Source organism: Channa argus, chromosome 7 (genome assembly GCF_033026475.1).
Source record: "Channa argus isolate prfri chromosome 7, Channa argus male v1.0, whole genome shotgun sequence".
NCBI classification, from domain to species: domain Eukaryota; kingdom Metazoa; phylum Chordata; class Actinopteri; order Anabantiformes; family Channidae; genus Channa; species Channa argus.
The window spans coordinates 28,732,224-28,749,191 of NC_090203.1; the positions used below are offsets into that span (position 1 = coordinate 28,732,224).

A 16,968-nucleotide genomic window follows, 5' to 3' on the forward strand; every position below is an offset into this window, starting at 1 on the left:
AGCAAACATTCTTGACAGTAACAGTATGTCTTCGTCCCCAGATATTTTTGCTGCACCGTCAGATCAGACAAGCTTGATCTCCCCTTAGCATAGAGCATACTAAGCTTTGACTGGAAAAAAATAGTAAAAAATAGTATAGATGCTGCCATGAGAATTGTACATCTATCTGCTGATAAAGATCATGCGATTTGACTGAAAGACCAGCTTACCAAAATGGTGCTGCTTTTAAGTTTATAAAATTTTCTATTTTGGTTTTACTCTATACTGTCAAATGGATTGAATAGTTTTTAAACGGTGTCTATACGCGGTTGACCACACATCAGAATAAATACATTCTAAACACCATTGTAGCAATTCAGCCTAAATGGATAAAATGATCATTTATTTCATGCTTCAACAAAACATGAAAATGCCAGAGGGAGACAGAAATAGATACACCAACAGAGACGGATTTAACAGGTATCTCTAAATATGATCACTCACAGTTGAAAGCTCTTAATATAGCTGACGTGAAACACTGTCAGTGGACAGTACTACAATGTTACAAGGTTGAGTGATGAGGTAACAAAATATTACCCTTTTCCTCCATTAGTTTAAGTCTGTAGGCTATTGTTTTTCCCTGACATACAGAAGGGGTACAAACATCTAATATTTGCGGGATATCAACAAAGCCATGTCAAGTCTACTTGTAATGCTTTCAATAGGAAATGGCGTGTATCCGCCATTGCTGTTCATTGCTTCTTCCACCTAGGACACACGGGTGCGCACGGACGCACCCACACACACAGGCACACAACAAATGACGTATGTCTCGATCTGTGAAAACAACGACAATCTCTTAAGAACGTTTCATAAAACTCCAATGTAAATTCACTTCACTGGATGTTGTTTTAACTGTGTTTCCTACAAGAAAATATACCTTACGGTACTAGTTTTGTATTTGACAAGCCATACATATTCATCCGCTTCCACATAAGTGGCAAGAGCACAGCAGTACCCGGATGGACTGTCATGGCCGCCGTCGCTGTGGGTCCACAGAGAGGAGAGAAGGAAGGCAAATGTTTCTGCTGTGTTTTTTTTTTTCTTCAAGCTTTAACTTCTTTCCATAATGTCGGACGTTAACGGGAAGCAGCCTCAACTTACATCGAGTTCATAGTAAGATACAACCGATTTCCTGTAACTTTAAATATCTTCGCGTGGGTGGGGGCTTTATTTTGGTGCAAAATAACTGCTTATTGAACTCCACATACATTGATGTTGTTTCAACGTGGCTGACATATTTTTCGTCTATCGAGATAGAAATTAGCACAGTGCACAGAAACATTCCAGCGTAGCGTCTAGAATCCTTTGTTGCTTTCTGTGTACTGACTTGAATTTTCCCACTGATGCAGTCTTCCCTCGCGTTTCCTAAACTTAACGCGAGTGAAGCAAGTCACTCGGAAAAGTAAAGATAGATACATTAATATATTGAATTGTAATGTTCACTTAATAGGTCACATTCCGGCAACATGTTATTGCCACTTCTCTGTCTTATCGAGGCTAAGTATAAGTGCAGTTTGAAGACGATGTAACTTTTCCTCTGATCTCCAAGCTTAATTTATATGTCCTTTCGACATATCATGGGCCTAGAGGACCCTACCTGTCTGCAGTCCAGGTGTTTGCTGCTTAGTAGACTTAAGTATTAGTATTAGTATACAACTATTTTCATGTGTCCAGTTTTATTAGAAAAAAATAAAAGGTACAATGGTTTGTCTCCTGTGTAGTTTGAATTTATTCTGCCGTTTCCTTAGTGTTTTCAGATGTTCTTTAGACATAACTTAGACTGCCTTAAATAATATAATTTCTTGTGATGAAGTGTTAACAGAAATTAAAATACCTTCTACTGAAGTAGCTAGTGGAGATAAATCATGAAATCATGGCAGCCATTTTTCCTCCAACATGGCTTCCTCTGATCCACAGTGTTGACAGCTTGAGGTGGAGTTGTAGGCTGATGCAGGCTGCCTGCAGATTTGTACACTCATTAAAATTATAATGTTAAATGGAGGCGCTGATAAGACCAATAACTCGCATTTCTATTGATGATAGACCTGTTGGCATGACACTGGATTTTCAGTAGTGATGCATTACTCATCAGTAACATATGTTAAGTGAAATTGTTTTGATTTATTGCTTAACAATGTAATCTGCTCATCAAAAATGTCTACATTGGGCTCAGGCATGTCGGTAATGTAGACATCAGAGTTGTTCTGTATTTAGTGATCCATAAGAATTTGTTACCAGTGCAACAATGATTTTAGTTTCAGGTAAAATTAAAAACGGCATGCTACAAAAACATGAACTTTTTAATTAATTGATATTTACTGAATGAGTCAAATAAATGTTAATGATACTGAGCAGTGATTAAATCATATAGTGAAAGCCCTACAACAGTTCATTTCGTAGTTCGTTAGTGTACAAGCCTCTTAAAGTCAGTTTTAGTCTTGTTTGGTCCTAGTATTACCAATTATGATATTGATCTATTGAGAATAATCTGTTAAAGTTCATTGTTTTAACCAACACATCTGTTTTCACTGCTAAATAACCCACTTTATAAAGATTAATAAGGTATTCTACACTAAGATATGCTAAATGTACTGAATGCCTATTTTGTTTTAAATGCAGATGCTTTAATACTACTAATTTGCTAAGTATAATGCAGAGTCTATAAAAAAGAATGTACACAAATCTAAATTTTGAAACAGGATAATGCATTTTTGCTGAAAAAAATGCATTAACTTGTTTTTGAATTTGAGAATTCAGATCTCTGTATAACTCTGACAAAACTGATCTACATGCATAGTTTCCATGTTATAGTCTGTAGTAGATTTATACATCTACTTTCTCTTTTGAATGTCCTGGTAAGGTTCACAACAGTGCTGGAGCCCAGGCAAACTGTCAGCTCACTACTGTGTATTATATGTATTAATTAAAGTCAAATGTCAGGATCAGGACTGTGCCACCTTTGCCTCATTTTGAGCAGGAATAACTCTGGATTCCTAACATGTTTACAGAATTCTTAGACTCTTCTAGGCTTCTGGATACCAAAAACTTATTCTATTTCTGTCTTGGAAAAAATGTTTTTTTTTATATGTGACAAGTGTATTTTTATTTTACCAGGAGGGATAGTTGTGAATATGGAATGACTCTAAGAAAGGAATAAGTGGCCATGTACTGCTCTTTGGGGTGTCTAGAGAATTAGCATTGTGATTTGAATCTACAAAAAGAAATAAAGGAGAGACACAAGCACAACTAGGCCAGATAAGCAACCATTCAAATTATCACCTATGGGCAATTTAGGCATCAGTTAAACTATTTGCATGTCTTTAGACTGTGGGTGAAAACCACTACACCACTATGGTGCCCTAATAGTACTTTTAATCCCATTTTGATTTGTTTATAATATTAGTATATCTGATGTAACATTCTGCTTTTGTCTTACAGATGAAGTGGCCATACTGGAAGTCCATCTTCTGACTGAGCTGGCATGCATTAATGAGTACAGGTAACAATATTCTGACCCCAGCAATAAGTATAAAATATGGTATACTTGATGTTAAACTTAAGTTTTTCTAGATTTGACAGTTATTTGATTTTCTTTTTGCCAGCAATTATAAGACTATAGCTGTTTACTAACTGTTTAAAACTATTTACTATAATTTGTAGGTTGTAGTGTTTCTCCCCCTAAGTTTTCACAAATTATAAATCATATTTAATAAAAATGACTACTGATATTTACACTAGTAGAGTTTTGATATTTTTGAGTTCTCAGGCTTTAATTTCTTCCACCACACAGAATAATGGAAGTGACTGAAATATATTTTGTTTTACACAAGGCATTGCGTTCATTTTTCCTAAAAAGGAGTGTTTTTCTTTCTTTTTGGCTGTGATCACTACAAACTAAATGTCATTAAGCTCCATTCTACTAGATTAAAAGTGTAAAGAAAAGTATTTAAAATGGACACAGTAGAAATGGAAGTGAGAAAACCTTTTAATGTAATTTATTTGAAGTGATCTGTAGAGGATACACAATTTGTATTTATAAGCTTCTCTCACCTGGATGTGGGCAGTTCATCATATTCTTCCTGATATTCTCTCAAGCTCTATCAGAATGGATGGGCAGTGAACTCTTTTCTGCAGGTTTTCTATGTGATTTAAATCTAGACTTTGCCAAGGCCAAGAACACAGACTTATCTCATTGCTGTTCTTACATTGTTTTGAATGTCAGGTCTGGTTACTTAAAATTCAAGACTCAAAAAACTTCATTGATCCCCATGGGCAAATTGTGTTGCCTTGTTACAGGTGCTCTCTGCATGAAAAGTAGAAAAGAAAGGGGGGGGGGAAAACTTCCACTAAGACGATTACCAACTACTGATACTAAGGGAAAAACAAAAGCTAGAAAATCAAAGCTAGAGGAGTAAATGTAAAGGAAATAAAAACAATACCATTTGTCCATTTTGACTATTTAGTCTATTTATTAACCCATGTAGCAGGAGAGTAATCGGATTCTTCCCACCTCTGACTTATTTTGGAAGCCTGGTGAACAGTTTTTACTGTAACTGTGAAGTAATGAAACAAGCTGGTTCGTGAAAAAGTATAAAGCTGATCCGCAGCACCAATTGTCTGATTTTAAAGAAATTGTTAGTGTTAAAATTTTTGTTAGACTTTAGATGGACTGTTTTAAAAATTAGGCAGCATCACCTGTATAATTTCAGGTTACAGTCAGATTCCACGGGAAAGCTGACTTCTTGTAAATGGTAAAGTTCATCTCCAAAATCAGGTCAGGGGATTAGGGAAACCTGATTTCCCCAAGTAGGTTTCTGTCAGAGAACCCCAATTTCTTTGCCATGTCTACTTGTAACTGTATACTTTTCTGCTGCTTGTATACATGGATTTCCTGTTACCAGGTTCTTCGAGTACATGTAAAGTTCATTCCCCGTTTACCAAAGAAATTTGAATACTCTGAGTACCCCAGTTACTTAAGTGCACCAAAACACGGTTGAGATGTGAAGACCAGAACGGCAGTAAGTGGGAAATGTTGAGTTGCCATTTAGGCAAGTATGTGATTAGATTGTTTTTTTTGGCCTATACCCAAACTTTCTTGACTAAATAAAATATGTGTAAAATACATGGATATTTTAATAATTGTTTTATTAAAAATATAAAATTGAGAGGTAATATATAAAATACTTTTAAATACATTTTTTAAAAACAATAAAAAAAAAATAGGGTTAACTGTGGGTCAGCTATCAGGGTCAGAAAATGTATAAACTTTTATTCTTGTGACTAAGGTATTTTTGTTGTTTATCAGTTATGGAATTCATCTTCAGTCCTGAGATCTTGTATTAAGTTAAAAATAACCAAATGATTCAATGTTGCATCTGTATATTCTTTTTGATTGAGAAGGCACTAGTATTACATTAAACCATAAATACCTATCTCGAGCCATGATGACATCAGAGAATGAGACTAACAGAAAAAAACATAATTAAATGTCTATCTGACACTTTAATGTAACACCTGTAGTCGGACTTCTCAGCTTATACTTAAAAATGTAATTGACCCAAATACTGAAGGACCTGATTAACAGATATTGTTCTGCATCTTCAAACATTGACATAAGAGTAAGGACCTTTTCAGTAATGCATAAGATACATTGAGGTAGTAGTGTTATTGAACCAGACTGTAGTTCAGGAGGGAAAGCAGTTGTCCACCAATCCCAGGTTGTTGGAAAAGCGGTATACAAGTGCAGACCATTTACCATTTAACCCCTTTATTACATCTAAATAAATGCAGTCTTCATTGTGAATATAAAGATCTGGAAAGGAAATGCATCACACTTACAACAACTGATTTTATTTGCACATTTTCCTTCTTACAAATATCAGTATATGGTGAAGTTGAAGTTTTAGGTGAATATCTTGCAACCAGTATCTGGTCAAAATTGGACTATCCCAGTCTCTTGGGATGTAATTTCAGAACTTTGGGAGTTTTAAAGAGTTGGTGCATTTGACACATTTGTTTTGTTTTACATATTTCAAGTCAACTTTATTTATATAGCACAATTCACAACAGTCATCTCAAGGCACTTTACAGTATAAAGTCAAGACTATAAAGATGTATAGAGAAAACCCAACAATTTCCCGTTCAGCAAGCCATAGGCAACAGTGGAGAGGAAGAATTCCCTTTAACGGAAGAAACCTCCAGCAGAACCAGGCTGAGGGTGGGCAGCCATCTGCCTTGACTGGTTGGGGTGAGTGGAAAGTGGAGAGAGAAAAGAAAAGTGCAACAAGAAACACTAGGCAGGTTGGTAGGAGCAGTAGCTACCCACTGGAACACATACAGCTCCATGGCTGGGGACACCTGCAGAAAGGGACAGAGAAGGACAAAGGCAACTACAGGAGAAAGAGCACAAAGTTAATGTTGTACAGTGGTGACAATTGTGGGGTGAGAGGAGAGAGGGTCAAGTGGAGAAAAGGAGCTCAGTGCATTGGGGTTGGGCACCCCCAGAAGTCTGAGGCTATAGCAGCATGACTATAACTAACTAAGCTTTATCAAAGAGGAAGGTTTTAAGCCTTAAAAGTAGAGAGGTTGTCTGCTTCCCAAATCTGAACTGGGAGCTTGTTCCACAGGAGAGGAGCATGATAGCTAAAGGCTCTGCGTCCCATTCTACCTTTGGAAATTCTGAGCACCACAAATAACCCTGCATTCTGAGATTGAAGCGGTCTACTGGGATGATATGGAACTATGAGATAGCAGCTGCCTTCGTCATCAGTTGTCTTACCTGTTGCATCAAATTTTGGGGATTTCATTTACAAAAGGCGGATGTTGTACAAGCATTCTGCCTCAGCAGAACTTGTCTAGATTTTACTTAGGTGAGTTGAATGTTGGTGTAGAGGCAGTCCTCCTCGTAATCTGATATTCCAACAATCCAGAGATCAGTTTGTGATAGAACTTGAACATCTATTGTATTTGCTTCTCAACATAGCCGATAACGGGCTAATTGTTCTTACAAGTTTCCGAACACTAATCTCACAAACACTTTCACAAACGGTTTCATCAAACAAGTATAGCTAAACCCACAGAACCCGGTAAGAAACCGTGTGCCTCCACAGCTACACGCTGAACCTTTCACTTCTACCTTGTGGTCAGTTCTTTTGTTCCAGTTACCGTGTCTTCTATAGTCCAAATCTGATCCCTTCAGCAGCTGAGCTGAACTCTCTTGTAACAAAACCACTGCTGTGTTGTTTACTTTATGTTAACGACAAGCTTAAAAGGTAAACTATAAAGGCAATGATCAAAGCCATATGATATCCCTATTGACACCAGTACACCTATTTTTTATTTATTTTATTTTTTTTGTTCTTTCGGCTTATCCTGGGAGTTCAGGGTCGCCACAGCGGATCAGTGACCGCTTGTTGATTTGGCACAGTTTTTACGCCGGATGCCTTTCCTGATGCAACCCTCCCCAATTTCTGCACAGCTGAGGGGATCAGGCTGTTAGGGGTTCGGTGTCTTGCCCGGAGACACTTCGACATAATAGCCAGGACCAGGGATCGAACTGCTCACCCTGTGGTCCATGGACGACACAATACAGTACGTTAACAAAAACGGAGGAAACCCTGGTTGGTTCATAAAGTTAGAACTCAATTTTCCATATATAGGATGGCCTTTATCCTGCTAAGCCCCCTATACAAATTCTGGGGGATGAACAAGTTAGAGCCCATGTGTGGATAGAGCAGCAAGTTGTCTTGGGGGATTTCAATCAGCTGTACCAGTTGTATGGGAAATGATTGGGTAATCATTAACCATTACAGCAACAAATTTTGTGTTTCTCTAGTAATGTTAAGTTATTCCAAAGGTGGTTGAATTAGTGTTATTAGTCACAAAGAGTGACTGTTTATTATTGCTGCTCTCTACCCTTACATTGTGCACAGACATAAAAAGTGTGGTTGATAATAAATGGCTGTTGAATTTTAAATGATATACCTGTAATGCTAATCTAAAAACAAACACATGGGTCTTTAGTGTTTTTTTATTTCACTTATATTGTGTACAGTTGGACATCTACACATTACTGTTTATCTCATGTTGTAGCATGAAGCTGAAATAGTTGATGTGTCATGTGACAACTAAAACGTAGAGGACTTGTGAAAGTTGTGACTTCCTGCAAAACGGAATTCACAATTATAGTTATGAAGTCATCTTCAGTTATTACAACATATTTACTGAACAAACATAAGATGGATAAGGGCAGCAGTGGCTCAGTTGGTAGAGTGGCCACCTACCGATCATAGGGTAGGATGTTCGCATCCTGCTCTTCCCTACTACATGTCGAAGTGTACCAAGACACTGAACTCCCAACAGCCTATCCACAGCCGTGCAGCGTTGGTCTCAAACCCTGTAGAAATTAGGGGGGGGTTGGGTCAGGAAGGGCATCTGGTGTTTTTAAAAAAAAAAAACCTGTGCCAAATCAACATGCGGTCAAAATGGTCCAATGTGGTGACCCTGAACTCACAGGATAAGCTGAAATGTAGCATGCAAACATTAGATGAGGATAGATGGTGGGAGAGAAGGAGTTCAAGTTAATGGACATTGTTTAAAGGCATCTTCATGGTGTCCTTATTCTTACATTCTTAACACAAATCATTTGATTTCTTCTTTTACAGATATCTGCAAACAACTATGGAGGAAGACCTCTCAATTTCTCATGATTCTGCAAAAAACTGCAGCATATCATTAATAGAAGATGAAAAAGAAAAGGTAAAAGACTTTGTGTATAAGCATTTCCGAGAGGTGACAGATGTGTCACTCTTCAATAATGCAGAAGAATCTGCCATTAAGGAACATGGGAGTTCCATCAAGAAAGACAAACAGACTTTCAATAAAGTGCCATATAAAATTCAGCAGGGGGCTGTTTTCTCTGGAAAGATTTTGAGTTTTGAATGCTGTGTATGTAAAGATGATTCCACATATAGCCCCAATGATCTTCTTAAACATTTTCGAGTGTCTCACAAAGGAATACTTCCTACATACCCTTGTGACCTGTGTGGTTTTGTCACAAACGAGTTCCCTGTTCTTCAACGACATCGGATTGAGCACAGGAATACTTTGGTCACTTGTGAGCTGTGCAATGATGATGTTCAGTACTCACTGCTTTTGCTTACCAGACACTACATCATGTGTCACAGTCTAAATGGACATTTTCACTGTGACTGGTGTGAGTTTACAACTGTGGATGCAGGGACATTCGTACAGCACATCCATCATCATAATGAGAGTCCCTGGAAGTGTTCCAAATGTAGACATATTAGCTTGAATGAAGAGGATCATCAGAAGCATGTGAAAGCTCACTCGAGTACATTTCCCTTCACTTGTCAAATATGCGGATATGGTGCAGCAAGAAGTGAGAATCTGAAAAAACACACTGCCACTGTTCACCAAAAAAAAGCTGAAAGAAGGAATGTGTGGAAAGCTATGGAAGACGACACTCCAGCAAATTCATCTAATTTAAAATTTTTACTTAAAAAAACTGAATTACAGGAGGCACAGAGGATATCAAAACTGAACTGTCTTTCTGGGAGTTTAACAAACCAAAATGGCAGGTTATTCAAACCAGACCTGTCTTTAGAGGAGACCCACCACATTGTGGATGGAAATGCAGCAAAAAAGTACAATAAAAATGGGAGCAAAGGTTCTCATAGCGCAGACCAGTCAACATCACTAATGTTACATGAGTGTGACAACTTCTCAAGCTCTGATTCTGCATGTCACACCAACCCTAATGGTCTGACTGTTCTGATGGTTAAGAACAAAATCTCTCTCCCCCCAAACTGTACGACCAGAGTCATGGGATTCAAGATGGTTGATGGCAAAAAGCATTTAGTTCTCAAAGTAATTCCTACAGCAAAGCAAGACTCATGCATTCAGAACCATTCTTTAGTAGAAGATGTGGGCTCCTCGGCATCAAATCCTGTGCTAGATAAATGTATTGCGTCTGATGAGAATGTAGAAGGCTCTGATGGCAAAAACTCCTCATTGCATGGCCTTGCTGTTTCACCAAGAAGTGGGTCTTGCATGCAAATGAATCAAGATGATATTATGGCAGTAAAAGTTAAAATTGAGGAGGAAGAAATTTGTGTTTCCAACTTTGATCTCACCCCACAAAAAGACTATGTCAGGGAAAAAAACTATCCATTACTCTATAAATCCTCAACCTGCACAGGTATGTCAAATCCTATAACAAATGAAGTTGATCATACTAATGACCAAAGTCCCCCAAATCATATAATCTGCTCAGAGTTTGACAATAATGATACATCCAGCCATGGTAGTTTTAAAACTAGCAATATGTCAACTTGTGCGGGTAAGGTTACTGGTTTATCGAAACCTTCAAAAGCTGTTCAGGAAATATTGCTGTCCACACCAGTCTCCAAAATAACAGCAGAGAACTGTGGGGTGGAAGATGAATTCCTGGCTGATGCAGTAGCAGAAAAACATAAAGAAAACACTACAGAATCTGGGAACAAATTATCTCAGAAAGCTTCAGTTAGAAGTGAGATTGAACCTAAAAATGATAGGGATTTTTTTGATAATTCACCAAATCCAGTATCCCCATCAGAATCATCCACACCCACTTCAGGTAGCCACAGGGAAAATACCATGTGCTCAGAAACCTACACACACAATTCACCAAACCAAGAAGTGTTTTCCTTTCATAACTATTCAAAGGAAACATTCACTGCTTCACCTAACACTACTCAAAGCTTTGACAATATGCCTGAACACTCAGACAAAGAAAGCATGTGTGAATCATCACATTTTAATCTGACAGTGGCAGAATCTCCGGAACCATTGGAGGAAAGTGGCAATGGAGAAGACCTTGCTCAAGAAAAAAATCAACAGGGTATGAACAAGGTGTCTGAGAGTGATATTGAGATTGAATGCATACCTAGTGGACATGATTCTCCCACTGATGATGAACATTCAGAGTCAGTGCTCCAAGACTTTAATATTATAAAGATTGAAGAGGAGAGCATTCCTATATCTAAAATACAGTCAGACACAAGGAATAGTTCCTTAGGCAGTTTTGTTGAAGAACACTCGGATGCAATCATTACCCAACAGCTGAATAAGGAAAGAGTAGGATCTTTAAGTGCAACCAATGATTCTCTCAAACAAACAAAAACAACTCTACGCATACTTCAGTTGCCAGAGGGTAAGCAGCCAGTGATCCTTAGGACTGCTGAGAATCAATTTGCCATGCCCATGCATGTCAAGTCAACTCCAGGCTTCAAACTGATAACTAGTTCTGCACATCCTCAGATCAATGTATCTTATATGAAGCCAGGGATGGAAAGCTCATTTAACGCTAAGTGTGTAACTCCTACTCCAAACAGCAGGAGGCTAGGTGTATCTGTACCAGGTGAAAAAGGGGCTACTGTCCTCTCTGCTGTTCAGCCAGGTGTGAACACCACCTCAAACCACTACCTTATAAACAGCGCAGGTTTCAAAGGACCTGTTCTGCTTTCAAGCACACCACATAATACACATGCAAACAAAATGGCAAAGACACAGTCTACTTGCTACTTGGTACAGAGGTCTGTTCCATTAGTGCAGGACCCGAATACCCCTGGCCTCAGATTGACAAGTACTCGGCTCCCATTGAACTCACGGCCAGTTCTGGCCATGCCTGTGAGCTCTGCTGACAAACCAAGCACTCTGCATCCTGGTCGGCAAGCGTTTTTGCTTCGGTACATTTCTCCACCTAAATCGGGCCTACTTCCTAACAATGGAGATGGAAAGACCGGAACTCAGTGTAGTCAAGTCAGTGATAGTACTGGAAACAAAGTCATATTTAAAATTGTCTCGCCTACCGGTAGCCTTCTGTCGAGCAGCACTCCCACCTCAAACAGTCAACCTCTGTTTTTGGCCACTAGACCTCAAACCCAGTGTTTTCTAGTATCCTCAAACAAATCTAATACAAATTCCTCCAATGGAATCAAGAAATTTATCACTATACAAAATACTGCTCAGAAAAATGCCATAGATTCACCGCCTCAGATGAATATAAAGTTACAGCTGAGTGAAGCAGAAAAACCTATTCTAGCCCCTAGACCAATTAGGCCTCCAAGCCAAAGGAAAAGACGCAGGAAAATGTTATTTGATGAGCTTCCAGAAAGCAAGAAGGCAAGAAGACACTCACACAAAGTAGCAACTGAGAAAGAGACTACTGTGTTATGGAAGCCTGTAGCCAAAGAAGTTGAAAGGACACTGAGACTTTCCCCGTTCAGTTCTGAACAACAGATCAAATGCCCTCGTAGATACCAACCTGTAGTGGTGCTCAATCATCCAGATGCTGACATTCCTGAAGTGGCAAATATCATGAAGGTGGTTAACCAGTACAAAGGTGCCGTTACTAAAGTTTCCCTTTCTCACAAAACAGTCCAAGCACTCTTAGAACTTGGGGCTCTAGGAATGAATTCCTCTGCTAGGGGTGCATCGTCTGATAGCAGTGATCCAAGACCTCGTCCGGTTCAGAGTTCTGTCCGTGAGCGATTCCTTTTGAGACTGAAGTTGAGGAAAAAAAGCAGAAAAAAGTATGAGGTAGTGGAAAATTTTTCAGGTTGCAGACAAGAGTCTGTGGTGTTTGACTGCTGGTTTTGTGGTCGGCTTTTCAAAAGCCAAGAAGACTGGATTGGCCATGGCCAGCGACACCTTATGGAGGCAACTAGGGACTGGAATAAACTGTTTTGAAAGTTATACATCGCCTTTAGATGGCTTCATGTAATCTGATACAAATAGTTGAAGTTGTATATTTTTGCTGACCTTGTACACATCTGTTAAATTTTTTCATCTAAATACATATTCTTAAGTGAATCATAGTTTGTAACTTTTCATAAGTGCATATTCTGGTATATTATGTACTACTAGCATGATTTTGTGTCATGCCTGCACAGATCAAATTGAACTGTGAAAATGGTACACTGTAATTAGAAGTTCTGGTAAGAGAACTGGATTAAGGAGTAATGGTTAGTAATGGTTGTATGCAAAGAGAGGTTAAATTACTCAGGTGATTTCATTTTAAACTGGTTTGTCATTTTTGATTATAAAATGTAAGAAAAAAATTATGGGCCTAGTTTAATGACCTTTGTACTTTCCAGCACACGTGTACAGTAAAACCTTAGTATAGTCAAACTTTTAAAACTTGTAAACAAGTTCAAGTGTTTGCAGTTGTAAAAACAAATATTCTGGTCCAGATCTTTCCTTTTTTGTATGGTGTTTTTATTAAACTATATAATTTTCCACTATTTGAAGAATTTAGTTTCATTTTTAAAATTTTGTCAACCATGCATGCATGCAGCATGCATTTGTCATGATAGTTGTAAACCTTTTAGACTGCCGTTTGTTGCAAGGTGATAGTTTACTGTATCTGTTAAACAGGGTTGCTTCATGGCTTACTTCAGACTGGAGATCAGATAAGAGAATATGTACCCTATGCAGTAAAATCTATTTTTTTATTTTTTATTTTTGGACAGCTGCTCAGGTTGCTTGCTAATGTTTGGAATATTGCTGCGGTGTTTGTACAGGAATTATGTTGCTGTAGGATGGACATATTATGAAACATTTATTATTATTTGTATCACTTGGACAGATTTACTAAATAAAACAAGTTTTATTTTTCCTGCTGTAAACACACCCACTCTCTGGCATACAAATAATGAAAGAAAATATTTGTTAGTTTGTGCAGTTTGTCAACAGGGAAAGCTGGACCACATATATAGTTCCCTGAAATCTCATCAGATACAGTAAGTCAATACAGCAGCCAGTGATGTTGAACCCTGTGTAACTATACAGTAGCACCCATTACAACAAAAGTCAGAATTAATGTCTTGGTTCACAGGTTTGTAAGAAGTAAATGTTTTTTTTTTTTTACCTTTGAACCTGTTTTAATGCTGCTAGTGCTGGTAAGGATAAGGAAAACAGTCTTTTTTTGTTTTTAAATGATGGAAGAGGATGGCTGGATCACCCCAAAATCTCACCGATAAAATAATAGTTAAAAGTAAATACAGAGATTTTTACATTTGTACAGAACAACTTTTTTTTAAACAAATTTGCTGTAGAGCAAAACAGAAATATTTGCTAACTTAGTAAAGGAAAAGGTATTTTCTTTAAACAACTATTGATTCGTTCAAAATTTCTAACTTTGAGATGTGATTTTACGATTACTGTTAATTGCTTTTCATGCTTTCTGCACATTTTAGGTTTAGCAAGAACCCTCAGTGTGACTATGTTTCAGTTTCACCTTTTTTTTGTTTTCAGTTTTCCTCTTTTATTGCATCTTGTACTGTAGAGCTATCCACTGGCCTCATGCTCAGTGCTCTGTACATACATTTATTTTAAGGTTACATGTCATTTTTTAAAAATGGTATTAGCACATGTACTTTGTATTCTGTATTTATCAGTTTTAATGATTGTCATGGAATGATCATGGAAATACATTCTATTCTGTTCAATATGCAAATGTTGCTGAAAAATGCAAGCCATGCTTATGTTAATGCTTCCAATTTCTGAAGTTCCAACCTTTTCATATAAACCACTTCTATCTGCAAAATCGTCTTTTAAAGTTAGAATATCTGATTAAAATGTTGGTAAATCTGCTATAAATGTAGCATCTGTAGTAGCTTCCCTTTGCTGGTGTTTGAGTTATTGATGAAATCAAATATAGATTGAACTGTCACAAACTTAAAAGAAATTTTCAGTTGTTAGAAATGCAATGCTCTAGTTTTTTTTTTTTTAATGGGAAGATGGCAGTTGGTCTGCGACTGTGGTGCAGAAGGTAGAGCAGGCGTCCACCAATCCCCCAGTTGCTGGTTCGATCCCCGGCTCCTCCAGTCACATGTCAAAATTATTCAAGACACTGAATCCCAACTTAGTTGCTCCCGGTGACCATTCGCCAGCTGCATAGCATAGTAGCTCCCACATAAGTGTGTGTGATTGTGAGTGTAAATGGGTGAATGAGAAACATTGTAAAGTGCTTTGAGTACCAATAGGTAGAAAAGCGCTATATAAGTGAAGAACATTTACCATCTGTTGGGCATCAAAGAAAGTATTTGCAGTGCTTAATTATTTCCACATTTTGTTATTTTAAAGCCATTCTCCAAAATTGATCATTTTCAGTATTTTCCTCAAAATTCTTTAAACAATACTCCATAATGGCAATGTGAAAGAAATTTTTTTCTAACTTTATTAAAAATAAAAAACAAAAATAAATCAACTGAGTTGGAGAATTGGTATGTATGTACCAATTCCCCAACTCAGTTGATGTTACTAATGGTAAGTGCAGGCCAAATATATATGTGTGTGTGTATATATGTGTATATATAATATGTGTATATATACATGTATATATAATGTATGTATGTATAGACAAGGATTAGAAAAAGGTTGTTTTGGTACATACATAATGCAGTAATTTAACATACACTACTATGGTCAGACCCCCACCCGCATGCATACAGACTGTTTTAATGGATGTAAGCACCATATGAACTGCAAGCTTGTTTCTGGAGTATCGTTTGTGTCCCCTTGATCCACATGGTTTCATTTATATGATGGATTTTCAAACCTTTACTGAATCCTTTCTCTTACCAAGTGCCTCAATTGTTTTTTGATAGGTTAACAGTGTGTACTGTATTATTTTGTTCAACTTAGTGGTTCACTCTCCTCTTAATAAATGTACTTTATAGAAGCAATGGTGTTGCACTGTTAATGGTAAATTGTTTATATGTACATATGTATTACATATATATAAGGATCACTGGCACTTATTAGTGTTATTTTTTAATGCTAAAAAACATCCACATGAGGGCATCACATAACTGTGCCAAATAAACATGCGGACAATAATCCGCTGTGGTGGCCCTGAACTCACGGGATAAGCCGAAAGGACCAAATTAATAAATAAAAAAGTAATCCTTCACTTAGTACTGTTAGCCATGAACCTGTTGATAATTATTTCACCAAAGACTTTGATCATAGGCAGTAAATCATACAAATGTGAACAAATTAAGCATTTTATATAAATTAAATGAATAGTTGCTTAAAGCACCTAGCTTCCTTTAAGAATTTTTACAAAATGTCTTAAAAAATTATTTTGAATCTTATCACATATTTTGATTTAGAGCTTTTAGCCATAAACCATTAGAGAAACATTACATTACATTACAAGTACTCAAGTCACTCTAACTCAGGCATTAATATTTTTGCTTGATCTACTCTATAATTTAACCTTCTCTTTACAAACATCACATGGTGCTACGACAGTTGAATCCATCCCAAATGGTTATTACAACGCTTCTTGTGTTCAGCTCAGTTGACAAAACCACAACCGTTAACATTAATTTCCATATTTTCCTTTCATTTGGGTAGTATGCCTAAAATTTAAATGCACAGGGAATCAATACAAAAGTGAAATGGGTGACATAAACATATCTCATCCTCTTGTAAATTTAAAACATTTAGTTGTACTATACAGTACAGTCTAAAAAAAGAATGTGTATAAATAAAAAGGGGGGTCTTCTGGGTAGAGGAACTGCAGAAACATGTCTAAAGGGAGGAGGGTGCAGCAGACTGGAGCAACATATTTGCAAGATAGGTATACATTTGTTAAACTAAATTAGCTACTGGAACCTAAATCTTAAACTATGTGTACATAGCATGTCATGAAGGCAGGTGTAGGCAACAACCCATTGTAGCAGAAATGCATCTAGGTCTGCAGGCTTCTGTATGGGTTCAAAATAGGTCATGTTCAAATCAGGGACATCTACATAATTTTTCTGACTTCTCCACTGCAAAAGTGATTCAGGCCAGTGGCCTATGGCTGTGGAGGAAGGAATTGTGTGGGGGATGGGATGAAGGAGATGTCTACGT

General features: G+C 37.4%; 1 protein-coding gene across 1 annotated transcript; it reads left to right on the top strand.

Annotated features, from left to right (window-relative positions):
* Positions 1-432: 432 nt before the first annotated feature.
* Positions 433-15,791, top strand: si:ch211-214e3.5 (zinc finger protein 518A). Its single transcript, XM_067510202.1, has 3 exons — positions 433-1,155; positions 3,481-3,541; positions 8,706-15,791. Exon 3 carries the CDS (start codon positions 8,722-8,724, stop codon positions 12,790-12,792), a length of 4,071 nt encoding a protein of 1,356 aa, XP_067366303.1. The 5' UTR covers positions 433-1,155; positions 3,481-3,541; positions 8,706-8,721; the 3' UTR covers positions 12,793-15,791.
* The last annotated feature ends 1,177 nt before the right edge of the window (positions 15,792-16,968 follow it).

Excerpts from the sequence above, each read along its gene's own strand:
- si:ch211-214e3.5 (XM_067510202.1), top strand. The coding sequence starts at position 8,722 with ATGGAGGAAGACCTCTCAATTTCTCATGATTCTGCAAAAAACTGCAGC.